The 15,376-nt window shown below is 39.0% G+C and overlaps 1 protein-coding gene across 1 annotated transcript in view; it reads right to left on the bottom strand.

Annotated features, from left to right (window-relative positions):
* Positions 1 to 3,101: 3,101 nt before the first annotated feature.
* ptpn23a (protein tyrosine phosphatase, non-receptor type 23, a) overlaps positions 3,102 to 15,376 on the bottom strand; it is a 94,871-nt gene continuing 82,596 nt past the window's right edge. Inside the window, exons 24-25 of the mRNA XM_043687916.1 lie at positions 11,467 to 11,580; positions 3,102 to 8,416 (exon numbers count right to left, since the gene is read on the bottom strand). Coding sequence (XP_043543851.1) covers positions 7,796 to 8,416; positions 11,467 to 11,580 — 735 coding nt within the window. The 3' untranslated portion in view covers positions 3,102 to 7,795. The remainder of the gene's footprint in view (positions 8,417 to 11,466; positions 11,581 to 15,376) is intronic.

Below are 15,376 nucleotides of genomic sequence, written 5' to 3'. Positions count from 1 at the left end.
TGGTGTCCATTTTTGGTTTGTTTTTGTACATCAAACATGCTGTATCATTTCACACCTGATATCATAGTGGTTAGGGTATTGTTCAAGCTAATCTAGAGCTTGAATAGGAAGATCTTTGGTCTTCAATATATGACATGATCTGCCATTGGTTAGCTGACTGAGTAGTGCTAGCATCCTCAGTTGGTTTTAGATTCCCACAGCTGGCTAACAATAATTCAATCATTTTGGATCTACTAACATTTTTTAAATTCATCTATGGGATGTAGGTGTTGCTGGCTATGCCAGCATTTATTGCCCATCTTTACTAGTCCATGAGTTGCCTTCTTGAACTGCTGTGGCCTTTGGACTGTTAGGGACACCCATGGTGTCACAAAGAGAAGAACTCTGGAATTTTGACCCAGACAGTGAAAGAATGATGATAGAGTAAGGGTGGTATGTGACTTGTACGTGGTGGTGTTTCTATGCTTCTGATGCGTTTGTCTTTCCATATGGTATTGGATTTGGAAGGCATTGTTGGTGAATTAATGGAGTGCATCCTATGGCTGGTATACACTGTTACCACAAAGTGTCAGGGGTGAAGGGAGTTAATGTTACAAGATGCTTCACACTGAATGGATTTGATTGTCTCAAGTATTGGAGCTGCGCCCATCCAGGCAAGTGGAGAGTACTCCATCTTGACCCTTACCTATGAAGGTGTAGAAGTGTATCGTACCTTTAAGAGTGAAGCACATAGAGTACTGGAGAATTTACAATGCAACATTTGGTTCAGAACAGATAGCACTGGCTGAGTTGCTATGAGACAAAAACAAATTCAAATTCGGCCAATCCATTGAAATTATACCCCAAAAATACCAAATCCCAAATCCCAATTTGTATATTCACAATTTTAAAAGCCAATGACACAATCCAATGCTTTGGAGGTATAAGACCAGGGAAGATTGGACAGTTGAGAGGAGAACTGCCAAGCCCAGCTGAAAAATAGCTCTCTTATTTTTCAATCAATCAACCTTTATCAATCAGTAACCTGTGAAGCAGAATCCCCAAGAAGGAAAGACGACTGGAATACAGAGAAGAACCGAAAGCTGCCTGGTTTTGGGATGTTTTGCTTTGTAAATCTTAAATCGGGGTTTTATCAGACTAGTATTATAAAAGGGGATGGTAAAAGTCAAGTTAGAGGAAGGAGTTGTAAATAATTGTTAGTTAATCATTCTCTGTTATACTTTAAAAAATAAAGTTAATTTTTTACTTTAAATAGTTCTTTGTGTCCTTGAATTTTCACAGATTACTGCATGGAATAAATCTTTTCTGTGTTGGCTTAAATTAAGCAGGAGAGTTTACCCTGTGTCGTAACAGTTACGTGAAAAAACATAAGCATTGGGAAAGCGACAAACAATTACCTCTGTATTCCTAGGCTCTGACCTGCTCGTATAGCCATAGAGTTTAGATGGCCACACCAGTTCAGGTTCTGGTCAGTGGTAACTCTCACAATCAGTTAATTTATCTGAGAGAAACTATTACTAAATTACTAAGACTGGTTCAAAGACTATTCACTAGGCTCCCAATTATAATAATCAATTAGAAGACAGGTTGTTGAACTGTTGAGCGATGTGTTGGGACTACAAGTATATATTTATGGAGTATATGCAAAACTGGAAGACAGTGAATAGTTTGGACAGTTTTTGCATAAAACCAAATTTGTTTAATCGGGGCTGTCAGCCACCGGATGATAGTCAGGTGACTTTGGCAAAGCTTTTAGACAATTAAAAAATGGTGTTTATTGCCCCTTAATGGCTAAAATAATTGGTTATAAAAGATTATAAGGTTAAGTATGGATGGTTTTCTCACACTTTGTTCTTAGTTTAAAAACCCCAAGTATCACACAAAACAAAATCATCCTCCAAAGCTGACAGTAAACACAAGTCTCTGCTTAAACTTTGTTGGTTGAATTAGCTAGAAGCCTGATAAGGACCTTGATCATCTTGTGAACTGTGACTACTTTCAAAAGACTTGGAACTTTGATTTTTATGCAAGCTGAAGCTTGCTTAAAATTTCTTCCTTTGGACTATATCTATCAATCACCAATTTCATTTCATCAAACTGTTTTCCTTGCCCTTTTAAAATAGTGTCTGCAGAGTTGTGTTGTTCATGTTTGACAAATGGGTTAATACCTAATTGCAATACTGGTTTTGTTACATTTAAAAACATAGATGGAAGTATAAAAACAGAATCAACATTGAAGTGGTTTGAGAAGCAGTGGTGTATGACCTAAAAGATAAACTGAAGTAACTCACAAAGGGTTCTTCAACACTGTCCAAGCCTGTAAACTTGGCCACCTAGAAGGACAAAGTTAACAATTGCCTAGGAACTTATTTTTGAAGAAGTTGCTAAGTTAGAGAAACCTGCACACAACAGGAGAAATTCTTGCTTGAGAATCTTGGGAACCTTTGCAGTTCTTTGTTTTCAAAAGTCATTAACTTTTCAGGAAGAGTCACACAACACAGAAGAGATTCTTCAGCCTTTAAATCTGTGCCCATCTATGTACACTAATCCTACTTTTCAGCACTTGGCCTGTGTTCATCCATATATTACTAAATGTCATAGCATTCTAAGTTAAAGGTTGCAAGGTTTCTTGCCAGTTGAGTACTCCCGTGTCCTGCTATTGCTTCCAAAATGTGTCATCTCCCACTTATCAAGGTTAATTTCCATTTGCCATTGACCTGCCTGTCTGACCATCTTTATCTTCCTGTAACCCAAAACCTCCTTCCTCACTGGTTTAGTAGGTCATTGAGAGAGTAATTAAGAGAGTCATCTATATTGCTGTGTCTCTGAAAGGTAAAGTCTTGATTTCAGATGATCAAGATATGGAAAACAGAAACTGTGTAACAGGTAATATAGTTCTGTAGTCTGATCCATGGCACAAGCAATTTACTCATTCTTTGAATTCTTTCATCTTTCTAAGATATAGATGTGAAAATTGACTTGTTTAGATTGCTTATATCTGATAGTTGGACAAAATGCCAGCGTGTCCATTCCAGTCGTCATACTCATGGAGATTTACTTTATTTTGGGCAAGTGTGTAGTTGAAATAATCAAACACAAGATAATCAAATAGTTATTTATAGCACAATTATATTACAGTGGAATGTACCATTGAAATTTAGTGTTTGTTAATGAGTAATGTACACATGCAAAAAAAATCGATATCTTAAAGACCCACAACCCTACCAATATGCTAAATTAGACAATGAATCGCAAAAAAAAGTTAGTTATTGCTGTGCTAATAGCACAGCACTCTAGACTTTAGAAGGTAATGAGTGGGATTACCGTTTATAAAAGAACCATATTCCTTTAAATCCTTATTAAGAGCTGTAAACAACAGAACATTTTCAAATATCTTTTACAAACTAAAATTAACCAGTTAATAAAGATTCCTTGGGCAACTTCTGTGTAATGATGTAGAATTTCCTTTGTCATAATGAGCTATGCACTTCACCTTTGCACAAAGTTCACAACGAAGATTTAAAAATAACAAGCTGTTAGTTTGCAATACAAATGCCAATTCAGATTCAATGTTAGACTGCAAGCTTCCTCCAACAACACCCATCCCAACTACAGTCTTCCTTCTCTACTGTCCTCCCCATCCAAAACTATTTGACTGTGCACTCTCAAATGACAAAAATTGAAGTGTTTAGCTGAACTAAACTAGCCAAATTTTACTGAACTTTGTTCAAAACCACCAATAAATCCAGCTAGTTCAAATCGATTCATCCTAGTGTTGGCAGTTTTATTCCAATTTTTGGAATGAGATCAAATTCTAATTGCTTAACAGAATAATGGCACGTTTGAATTTGCATCTATTGAAATCAAGGTCTTGTGTTTCTGTGGGAAAAGTATGTACTATTGTTGCACTCTTTCAATTGCTCTCAACATGCAGAGGCTAATTGAGGATTAGCAAAGGAAAAGCAAGCAGAATCAATTTCTGTCTGTTGATAATCTGTAAATCTTGGGGCACAGTATGGTTCCACATTATTTACTCAAGTTGTAGAATGGAGAACAGTTTTCTTTTCCTCATCCCTCTTCCCCAAGTCTCCTGCCACTACCACCAGCACCTGGCCTGTGTACATTCTATTGTAAGAGTTAAAAATGTTCTTTCCTGGTACAATCAAAGATTAAAACCACAAACTCTCTAAATGGGGTTGAGGGTATCTCTTTCACAATTTGAGAGATTATTTTAATCCTATGTCCATGCACTCTCTCCACCACAGATTTCATTGCCATTTAATTGCACAATTGGATAGAACATGGAGCCTGAACCTCAAGAGAAACTTTAATTTGGAATGACTCGCTGCAGTTCACCCATTGAATTTTAACATCCCACAGTTACATTCACTGATTTCAGCTGAGACAACAAAGCACATGAATGCAAAAATCAATTCATCTAGATTTAGTAATCCAAATGTACACATAGCATAAGTTAACTTTTCCATCCTCCTCCTCCATCTGATCTATAATACATTGTGGTTGTATACCATCAGGAATGGTTTTAACTCCGTTGTAAACTTGGAAAAAGATTGAAATAGTCTGACAGTAACATTCTTTTGTAAATAAAAGTGCCATTTTACAGGAAATCTGAGCAAACTTGATACCCAAAATCTTTGGCTTTTATTTCAATTACATAGGAAGACCAGTTTAGAGAAATTAAAATACATTTCAAAGGTGGGTGGGGTGGGGTGGGCTGGGAGGAAGAGAAGAGACAACTGTGTTGTTAAATCATCTGAGGTCTGGAAATCTGGTCCTTCATTTCTGGCTAATTGAATCTTTTCATTCTTGTCTCTGTTCCTGTTTAAACTTCATGGGCCAGGAGGTTTAGAACAGCTGTACTTTGCACCGGTTCATGGGTGGAAAAAGTGTGAATCATAAACTCAAGGAATGATAATATTATCAAGTTGGAATGCATATATATATCATTAGATATGGATCTAAACTTTCTATAGCCATGAAATTCATGGTCTGTACATTTGCAAGTACAAAGAACGAAATACTCAGACAGACTTTACTTATAAAGGTTGTATGTTAGTGAGGTATCACTTTAAATCATTTGAATGATGTTTCCAGTACAACCATTTGGCTGAAATTAACTGTCCTTGCCTCATGCTCTATTCGTTGTGGTTAGGATTGTTAGTGAGATGATTAAACAGAATTTATATTAAGATAGAATGTGACTATTTTTAATTACAGAAATTTAAAAAAAAACTTGCAGCTTCTTGAAATCTGAAGCAGGAGAAAAATGGTCACTGAACATCTAAAAGACTAAAGACAATAATAAATATGGATCTTCTCTTCAGATACTGGCTAACCTGTAGTGCGTTTCCAGCACTTTGCATGCAAAACATACAGGGGGAAATAAAATACAATTCGTTGTGGACCAAACTCTTTGGGTTAATTCTTTGAGTGGGGTTATAGATTAACATGTTTATTCATTTCTAAATCAACTTCTGCACAGATCTTGAGATTTGCTTCCTTCGTTTGACTGTCAATATTTCATTTTACTGCAAATCAAAGCATCTGTATCCATATTTCAACAGGACATTTATGAAAAGGTAAAGTACTCTTTTACTAGTCAATCTTCTTCCACTTTTTTTACTTTTATGAAATTATTAACACACCTAACTTGAGCTTCCATATTTGCACTGGAATTGTTAACATGACTGGGGACTTTGGAAAACAATGTATTGAGGGTAGGACAAGAACCAAAAGACACAATGCATTAGGTATGAGATCATATACAAAAGGCCCAAGGAAAAGGAAAACCAAATCTTAAGAATTCTTAAACTGATCATTTTAAGTGTACTTTATGTCCAAAGAGGACAATCTGCTGGACAACTGAAGAAATAGCAAGAGGGTTAAAGTGTAATTTGAAATGCAGAGAGTCTAGCAATTCATGTTTCCCAAACACTTCAAATCAAAGAGTTAGTCTCATTAGTACAAGAATAGTAACTGAAGTTGATTTTAGATAATTCTGCATATTCATTGCCAATGATTTAACAGCACTCAATTACCCAAATTACATTTTCCCATCTCCCTAAAGATCTCTTTCTCTTCTCAGATGACTACCAACTTACAGGTTCAGTTATGGACACAGCAACATCCTGGGTTTCTGACAACAACTCAGAAGTGGAAACCATTCAACTTAATTTCTGCAGACTTACTAATAGCCCTTAATAGCGCATTTAAAACCTCTGACCATTCATGTTACTTCAAATTCATTGACTTTGGAAGCACAATACTAGCTACCAAATCTGCCACTGTGGAAAAACAGAAAAGCTCCAGAGTAAGTCCAGAGCTCCTTACAAGGTAGGTAGGACTGACAAATGCTGAGCAAACCCTGGACCACCAATGTATGCAAGTTAAGCAATGGAAGTGTACAGAGTCTCAGTCAAGCTTTGACATTGTTTAGCTTGGGTCCTACAGCAATTGCATGATAATCAGGCTGGGGCAGTAGCAGTTGGAACTACTAAAGCTACAACAGATTCTTGGTAGCAACAACCATCACTTGTAAAGAAAGGTCATCGAAGAGCAGATAAATAATCCACTCAGACATTGGAATGACGCTGGAAGATCCTGCACATTTCAATGCTGATGGTACAGACAGATCACTGACCTGTTGAAAAACCACAGAAACCAGCAGTGAGGCAATCAGCATGGAACATTCCCTCATATAAAAGCAAGTCCCAGGTAGACTTACGAAAAAAAAACTGTGGCTTAGCTCTCATGGTACAAGTGGCGTTCAGCTGAAATTCTTTCTGCCTTTAAACAGTTTCCTCACTCTTAAAAAAAAATGCCTGACAAAATGAAGCAGCACAACTGCTAATCCAATGAGTGAGGTGAAACTGCAGATCCATCAATTGGGAAGTACCACTCCAGAAGTTTGAAACTGACTCGTTAATGTACACTGCAGACACTCGATGTCTAGACTCAAAATAGGAAAGAGACAGACTGGGCAAGTTACTGTTGGATGACCAGTAACCATAGAATACACAACTGTTCAAGAACAGTATTTGAGAAAACTTGAGGGAAATCAATGAAGCTGTATCATCCAACAACACTCCAAACGAGTTATGAAGAATCTACTGCAAGGCAGAGCTAGCTGGTACAAAACTACCTAAGTAATGGGAAGAATAAAAACCACAGACACAATGTCGAAGATACTCAACAGGAAGGGATCTGGATCAACAAGGATCAACTGTATGAGTAATGGGCAAAATGTCATAAAGTGCACCAGCAGTAGAGCTATGGGTCAAACAGACCACACAAACAGCAAAAATAAGCACTGAGTGGGTTCAACATCCACATGTTATAAAGGAGGACACGCTAGCTTTCCAGGCTATCAGAGGTTTTTCATTCTTGTGGGAGATTTCTGAAACATACCCCCTGGAGTTGGTCACAACATAACAAAACCAAGTAAACAAATATCAGCTGCTGGAAACAGCATTTTGGCCCAGATTAATAGGGAGACAGTGGTTTAAATATACTCAAGCAAGTAAGCAAGAATTTACTACCATCTGCATCAATACAAGGGTTGAAAGGAACCTTAAATGTTTCTACATTCAGAACTTGGTTATGAAACAAGCCTGGGCACTGTTCTTTCCAGTTTACATTAAACTAGCTTGCAGTTTTAATCTGTCCCTGTTGTGCAGAAATTCAAACAAAGGCTGATCAGGTTTTCCGTCACCTTTTCTGTCACATCTCCAAATCCCAAGGACTCATGTCCATTTATCCTGGGAGAAGCAACTAATCAGGTTTTATTTAGAGTCCACAATGGATCCAGAAGATTCAAAGGGTCTTCACTTGTGTGAGTAGCCTGTAGGCCCTGGCCATCCTGAGGCTGCAAGAAGTTGTGCTTGCTAATTTTCTGCCTGTTCCGGGGATTGGTGTCCAGCGTGAAGGTCTCTGCAGTTAAGGATGCCAAAAGATCTAGTGAAGTGGTTTTGCTGTCTGCATTTGTTAAGTGGTTGGTGGAGGCTGGCTGTAAAACAACTGGACAATCTCCCACGCCCACTTTCATTTCATCCAACTCTCGGGTTGAGTCACAACTCTCTGAGCTCACATTGTTTGTTTCAACACCTGATTGACTTGATGGCATCATTTGTGATGGGACAGTTGGTTCTGTCACTGCACTGGCTACCTCAACCTTGAGGTCCTGCTGAAGCAAATCGTTAGACAGTGGTAAGGCGTCAGTCTGAGAATCAGACCAGATATCAAAACTTGGATCAAATGAAGGCTGAGAGCTCAGTCTGCCATCTCCGATGGTCCCAGCAGATGTCTTGATGCTGAGTTTTGCAATGGTGGCCTGGATGGAGCTAATTGGTAAGTCACCGCCAAGAACTAAATCCTGGGATTCCTGGCGGGTATAAACCTGCAGAGCAGAAAATAAATGAGAATGAATGAGAGAGAAATAACCTGCATTTCTTATTGAACAAATGTTCTCTTCGCAGTTACATAATTACAACGTTACATTCCTTTTCCCACAGTAGCTCAATGGTTCACAGAGCTAGATGATGAATAAATGGTAAGCAGTTATTCAGTGACAATAACTTGGTTTTGAAAACAAAAAGATTGTGGGAGGAAGAGAGACTAATTGTTAAAATTCAGAGTTTTGAAATTCAGAAAACAACTGCAGGAGGCAATGTAATTTTAACAAAGGTGGCAGACAACAAGCACTTGAAACTTTAAAAATGAATAAAAGATTAGATTACATTCGATTCCCTTCAGTATGGAAACAGGCCCTTGGGCCCAACAAGTCCACACCGACTCTCCAAAGAGTAACCCACCCAGACCCATTCCCCCTACCCTGTATTTACCCCTGACCCAACAGGAACACCTAACTACGGGCAATTTAGCATTACCAGTTCACCTGACCTGCACCTCTTTGGATTGTGGGAGGAAACCAGAGCATCCAGAGGAAACCCACACAAGACACAGGGAGAATGTGCAAATGCCACACAGATAGCCACCCGAGGCGGGAAGGAAAAAACAAAAGTGACTAATTAATTATCTTTCAACCAGTACAACCACAGGAGATTATTAGCTGAAATATAGTCATAGAGATGCACAGCATGGAAACAGACCCTTCGGTCCAACTCGTCCATGCCAACCAGATATACTCGTCCATGCCAACCAGATATCCCAACCCAATCTAGTCCCACCTGCCAGCGCCCGGCCCATATACCTTCAAACCCTTCCTATTCATATACCCATCCAGATGCCTTTTAAATATGGCAATTGTACCAGCCTCCACCACTTCTTCCGGCAGACATTTCCACATACGCACCACCCTCTGCATGAAAAAGTTGCCCCTTAGGTCTCTATGTCTTTCCCTTCTCACCCTAAACCTATGCCCTCTAGTTATAGATTTCCCCCACCTCATCCTATTTATCCTATCCGTGCCCCTCATGATTTTATAAACCTCTACAAGGTCACCCCTCAGTCTCTGACCCTCCAGGGAAAACAGCCCTAGCCAACACAATCTCTCCCTATAGCTCAAATCCTCCAATCCAGGCAACATCCTTGCAAATCTTTTCTGAGCCCTTTCAGGTTTCAGAACATCCTTCCGATAGGAAGGAAACCAGAATTGCAATATTCCAAAAGTGGCCTAACCAATATCCTGTCCAGCATGACCTCCCAACTCATGTACTCAATACTCTGACCAATAAAAGAAAACATACTGGACTTCTTCACTATCCTGCGACTCCACTTTCAAGGAGCTATGAACCTACACTCCAAGGTCCCTTTGTTCAGCAACACTACCTAGGACCTTACCATTAAGTGTATAAGTCGTGTTAAGATTTGCTTTCCCAAAATGCAGCATCTCGCATTTATCTAAATTAAATCCCATCTACCACTTCTCAGCCCACTGGCCCATCTGATCAAGATCCTATTATAATCTGAGGTAACCTTCTTCACTGTCCACTGCATCTCCAATTTTGGTGTCATCTGCAAACTTACTAACTATATCACTTATGCTCACATCCAAATCATTTATGTAAATTATGAAAAGTAGTGGACCCAGCACCAATCCTTGTGGCATACCACTATCTTTTACTCAAGTTAAAATAGTGCTATCAGAACCCTGATTTACTATTTCATCCAAAGGTAGGGCCTGTAATAGTCCAGCACTCCTTCAATACTGCACTAATAAGGCATTTTAGCAAAACAACTCTAATACTAGAGCAGAACTCTATGCTTCCAATTTTGGATCCAGATGCAATAATGTCATGATACGAGCCACCACCCTTTGTAGCTCACTGATCTACACTGGCTACTGTTCTGTCAAAGTCTTAATTTTAAAATTCTTGTCTTGGTCTTCCAATCTCATCACAGCATCACTGTACAATGGTCTGTATGCTAACAGGACAGGGAGGGATAGATAGGAATCCTGCTAGTTTGGATTTCACCCCCTGCTCCAGGTAGAAGTGTAATAGCACTTAATTTAAAAATATATTGTTTCACAGGGAAAAATGAACTGATGTCATTCTCAAATGACAGCAAGCAGATTCCTATTTAATGACGCTGGAGAATGTAAAATGAAATAGTCTACACAACAGAATACAAGTTGGTTTGGTTTTCTCCTAGCAGCTGCCTCGCCTTCCTCTGCAACACCGAAGCTTCTCTCAGCCTTCCTGTCTTGGATGCTGCCTGAACTGCTGCGCTCTTCCAGCACCACTAATCCAGAATGCACGTGTATGGTAGCCTTACTGCAATAATTATTGTAAATATATAATTTGCCAGCACACTCACTAGAAATAGGATGATCGCTACCCTGGATACTCCTCCATTAGCCATAAAGTGGGCAGTTTGGAAAATAGTTGGAGTCAAGATTCAAGATTCTAACAGCTGATCCCACCCATACCCATCTATTTCTGAATGTTAAATTCATCCATTGGTTCATCCAGCTCACATACACTAGCCCTACAACCAGAGAACTCTGAACTCCAACGCTACCTTCAAACATCTCAATTTTCATTCCTCAGTCTAACCACGTGTGCCTTCAATTGCCTGGCTCCTAAAGTCTGAAATTTCCTTTCCAAATCTCTCTGCCAACATCTTCATTCAACACTCCTTCAAAATTAGTTCTGATCATATTTTCCTTAAAGCTTATGCAGTTCAGTGACAAAATTTGTATAATAACATTCCTCGGATGTACCTTGGGTGGCTGGGTTTTAACGACCCGAGGCCTAAAAGTGGAATTCCCTTCCTATACCTCCAGACTTCTCCTTTTCCACAAAAAAGATATTCTCTAAAATTTCTCTTTCACTAAACTTTTAGACATTTTTTTCCTTATGTGGATCAGTGATGTACATGGTTTCATGATGTTCTTGCAATGCAACTTGGGATGATGGTTCTAAATAAATGAATGAGTTGTTAAGGCAATATTTATAAATTAAGAGTTTCAAAAACATGAAGTACCTTTTGAGATGAACTGCTCAGTATTTTGCTGGAAAAATTCGTGGTAACTCCATGCCTCAATAGAACAAGCTCCACATGATTAAGAATGGCTTCATAACAGAACTTCAGGTGGAGCTAAAATGATAGACCACAAAAATGATCAGAGAAGCAGCAACTGCTATGTCTTTATGTTTCGATGTTGACTTCCCTCCTACAAACCATACAAACAAAATTGCTTGGATCTAATAGGTAACTTCAGCAGTCTGCATTGGTAAATTATTCAAATACACAAGATTGCTTTCGAGCATAATATTTTCTTGTGTGGTTGATGGCTGTCAGTTTCAGAAGAAGGTTGAGCTAAATGTTGCACTCCAGTAAAGCATACAGAGAAGGTCAATGTAAACTGGTTTCAACATGGCACTCAAACTATGCGTGCTGACACTTCCAATGGCTACAATTTGACCAGTGTTAGGACTCTCACCAAAGCCAATTCTGTCTTTGCCCATTGTTCACCCATGCAAGCATTTTAAAAGGTGAGGAAGAAATCGAAAGGAGACATGAACAACAAGCCTGCATTGGAATTCCCTACGACAGTGACTTCATTAAATAGTGCAAAACATCATTGTAGAAGTAAATTTAATTTTAGATTTTGTATCACAGCACGAGTGTAAAATCTCCCAATTAAATGGCAATTAGAAGTGATGTTCTTTAATATGAGAAATTAATTATATCACTTAGTGTGTGATGTGCATATGGCACTACATTAAGCAAATGACCTACACACACCTATTATATAGAAGGCTGATAAAGGACAATAAACAAAAGTGAAGCATTATTTCAAGGTTGATGTCACTTGCTCAAACATATGTCAGCTCTTAAAAATATTTAAGCCATAAACTGACTTTTAGGAAATTGAACTTGTTAGTACACCAATGACAATGTTATTCAGATAACACAAGGCAGGTATAAGGCTGTTAAATTCGAAAGGATCTTCACAATTAAAACCTTTTGAAGCATTCAGAGTTTGTAGTTCTGGCGTACAGGTCATTCTGCTATAACACGCTTTTTGTTAATGTGAATTCGCTATAACGCGATTGACAAATTGACTCTTTCTAAAACATGAACTTTTAAAGTGTGTATTGGTTATAACACAATTCTGGCTCCATTAGTTTGAATGGTGCTGACATTACACTATTTTCTTACAACACTGGATTGCAAGAGAACAGAATTACCACGTTATAATAGAACCAATGGAGTTGGGGCTATACGAGATTGAAAAATTCTTAACATTGACTTTAGCCAGAGTGACCACATGTGCACACTGGGAATTCAGGAAGTAACAAACATCACTGAAAAATGATAGAAGTAAGAACTAGCCAGAATTTTCCCATAACTCACCACGTTCACAGAATCTCTCTTTCCAAATCATCTTCTCAAGTGCAATTAGGGAACAACAAATGCTGCCACCCCTGCCCACAATACCCGTATCACTAAAGTAAAACATTCTGCTCTTCCTGAAGGTACAATACTGTGTACAGGCAAATATGTATCATTCTCCATGGACCAGGCAGATATCAGTTCAACATATGCTGGGATCTTGAGTCTTTGAGGAGAAAGTGAGGTCTGCAGATGCTGGAGATCAGAGCTGAAAATGTGTTGCTGGAAAAGCGCAGCAGGTCAGGCAGCATCCAGGGAACAGGAGAATCGACGTTTCGGGCATAAGCCCTTCTTCAGGAACTGAACTATTAATTATGTATAGCCTCCAATGAGTCACCATAGTTCCCAAGACTACTTTCGAGGTTTAATGCTGTCAATTAGCTGTCTACTAATTCTTCAAACTTGTTGAAAGTTCTGACTGCATAGAGCCACCCAACTGCTCTTCTACCTCAGTTCCCAACTACGTAAATCCATTGTAGCCTGGATTCCTTTTTAGAAGTCCAGCTAAAACGTTTTTGACTTGAGTGGACCTGAAGAAGGGCTTATGCCCGAAACGTCGATTCTCCTGTTCCCTGGATGCTGCCTGACCTGCTGCGCTTTTCCAGCAACACATTTTCAGCTCTTGAATCTTTGATGCTGGTGATTACCAAATTTCACATTCAACAAATGACATTTCCAGTATATGTTAAGTTCCAAACAATGATTATGGCTTTGTCTAGCTGACTGTAAAATCAAAACATGCAGGTATTTTCAACTAGATCAACCACCTCAATTCCTTGGAATGACAATTTCTGTTCTGATGAAGCTGCTTTTTTTTTGGTTATCACATCATTACAAAACATGACATTCACGTTTTTAAAATCAATCTGTACAAGCCAATATCCTGAATATTCTAACAATCATATAGACAGTTCCACAAGGTTATAACATTTGGCTGATCTGACATATTAGTAAAATTCAATACTGCCAAGGAACACGGGCAAGGTTTGTTGAAAGATTTTCAACAGATCATATGAAAAGCAGTTCTACATTACAATTAGTTGGGGAAGATGAAAGATTGAAAAAGAAACAAGCTCCACTCAAGTCAAAAACGTTTTAGCTGGACTTCTAAAAAGGAATCCAAGCTACAATGGATTTACGTAGTTGGGAACTGAGGTAGAAGAGCAGTTGGGTGGCTCTATGCAGTCAGAACTTTCAACAAGTTTGAAGAATTAGTAGACAGCTAATTGACAGCATTAAACCTCGAAAGTAGTCTTGGGAACTATGGTGACTCATTGGAGGCTATGCATAATTAATAGTTCAGAACAGGGGAATAAGGGTGAAGGAAACCCACAAGCAATATTTGCTGTGTGCAACTGAGCAAGATCAGATCTCAGGAAAAATCTAGTGGCATTATTACATTTAATCAGAAGTCATACGACCCCAAGTTATCTGAAATGACAAGCTTTCAGAGTGCTGCTCCTTTGTCAGATGTCTTCATCTGACAAAGGAGCAGCGTTCTAAAACCTTGTGACTTGAAATAAACCTGCTGAACTATAACCTGGTGTCATGTGACTTTTGACTTTTATCCACTCCAGTCCAACAGTGGCATATCCACATCATTACTAGATTGCTGAAACTAGCTGTCTGTGAAAAAGAAACACAGGAAATGAGCCTGAGTGCAAGTGCTGCAATGCAGGTTATCAGAATCCAGGCAAGTACAGACCCAGAAAAAGATCAGTAGTTGAGACAATCCATGTCAGAGCTGTGTGAGAAGGAGTTTCAAAGCTTGATCAAAAATGAAAAATCGCAATCCCTTAGGGATTTTTAATTTATCATAATATTAAGAGTAACTAATATCTGAAGGGAGGTAGGGGGCAGGATGCTGAGAGATTCATGGGAATAGGGGTGATCACATGTGCTATTTGATCCATTCTGTAATTACTCAAGAACTGTTTGTCTATTACCACTCACGCATCACACTAAGATAAGACATTAGAATACAAGTTTATATCTACCTTGGCACAGTCCGCACCATTTTTTTGGTGAATAATCTCTACACATTTGATTAAATTTTATTTGTAATACTTTGTTGATCCTTTCTTGATTAAATAGGGCCAACTGACCTATTTCATATTGAAGTACTTACCGTCTGAGACCTACATGACTGGGCTGTTCTATCGCCAATTAAGTTAAAAAGCTGACATGACCAGTGGAGAATGGAAACGTGCAACACTAGAAAAGCAAAGCAGGTCAAGGGGCATCCGAGGAGCGAGAGAGTTGACGCTTGCGGCATAAGCCAAGGCATGTTGAGTGGGCGGTTAGGGCCAAGAGATAAATAGGAGGATGGGGTGAAGTAGCAGGAAAGGTGATGGGTAATGCAGGTAGGGGGTGATTGTGATAGATCAGTGGGCAGTGTGGAGCAGATAGGTGGGAAGAAAGATGAACAGGTAGGACAGGTCGAGACAGCAGTGCCAAGTTAGAGGATTGGATCGGAGATGAGATGGAGGGAGGG

This window comes from Chiloscyllium plagiosum, chromosome 4, assembly GCF_004010195.1.
Source record: "Chiloscyllium plagiosum isolate BGI_BamShark_2017 chromosome 4, ASM401019v2, whole genome shotgun sequence".
Taxonomy (NCBI): Eukaryota; Metazoa; Chordata; class Chondrichthyes; order Orectolobiformes; family Hemiscylliidae; genus Chiloscyllium; species Chiloscyllium plagiosum.
This window is presented reverse-complemented; position numbering and strand designations above follow the sequence as displayed.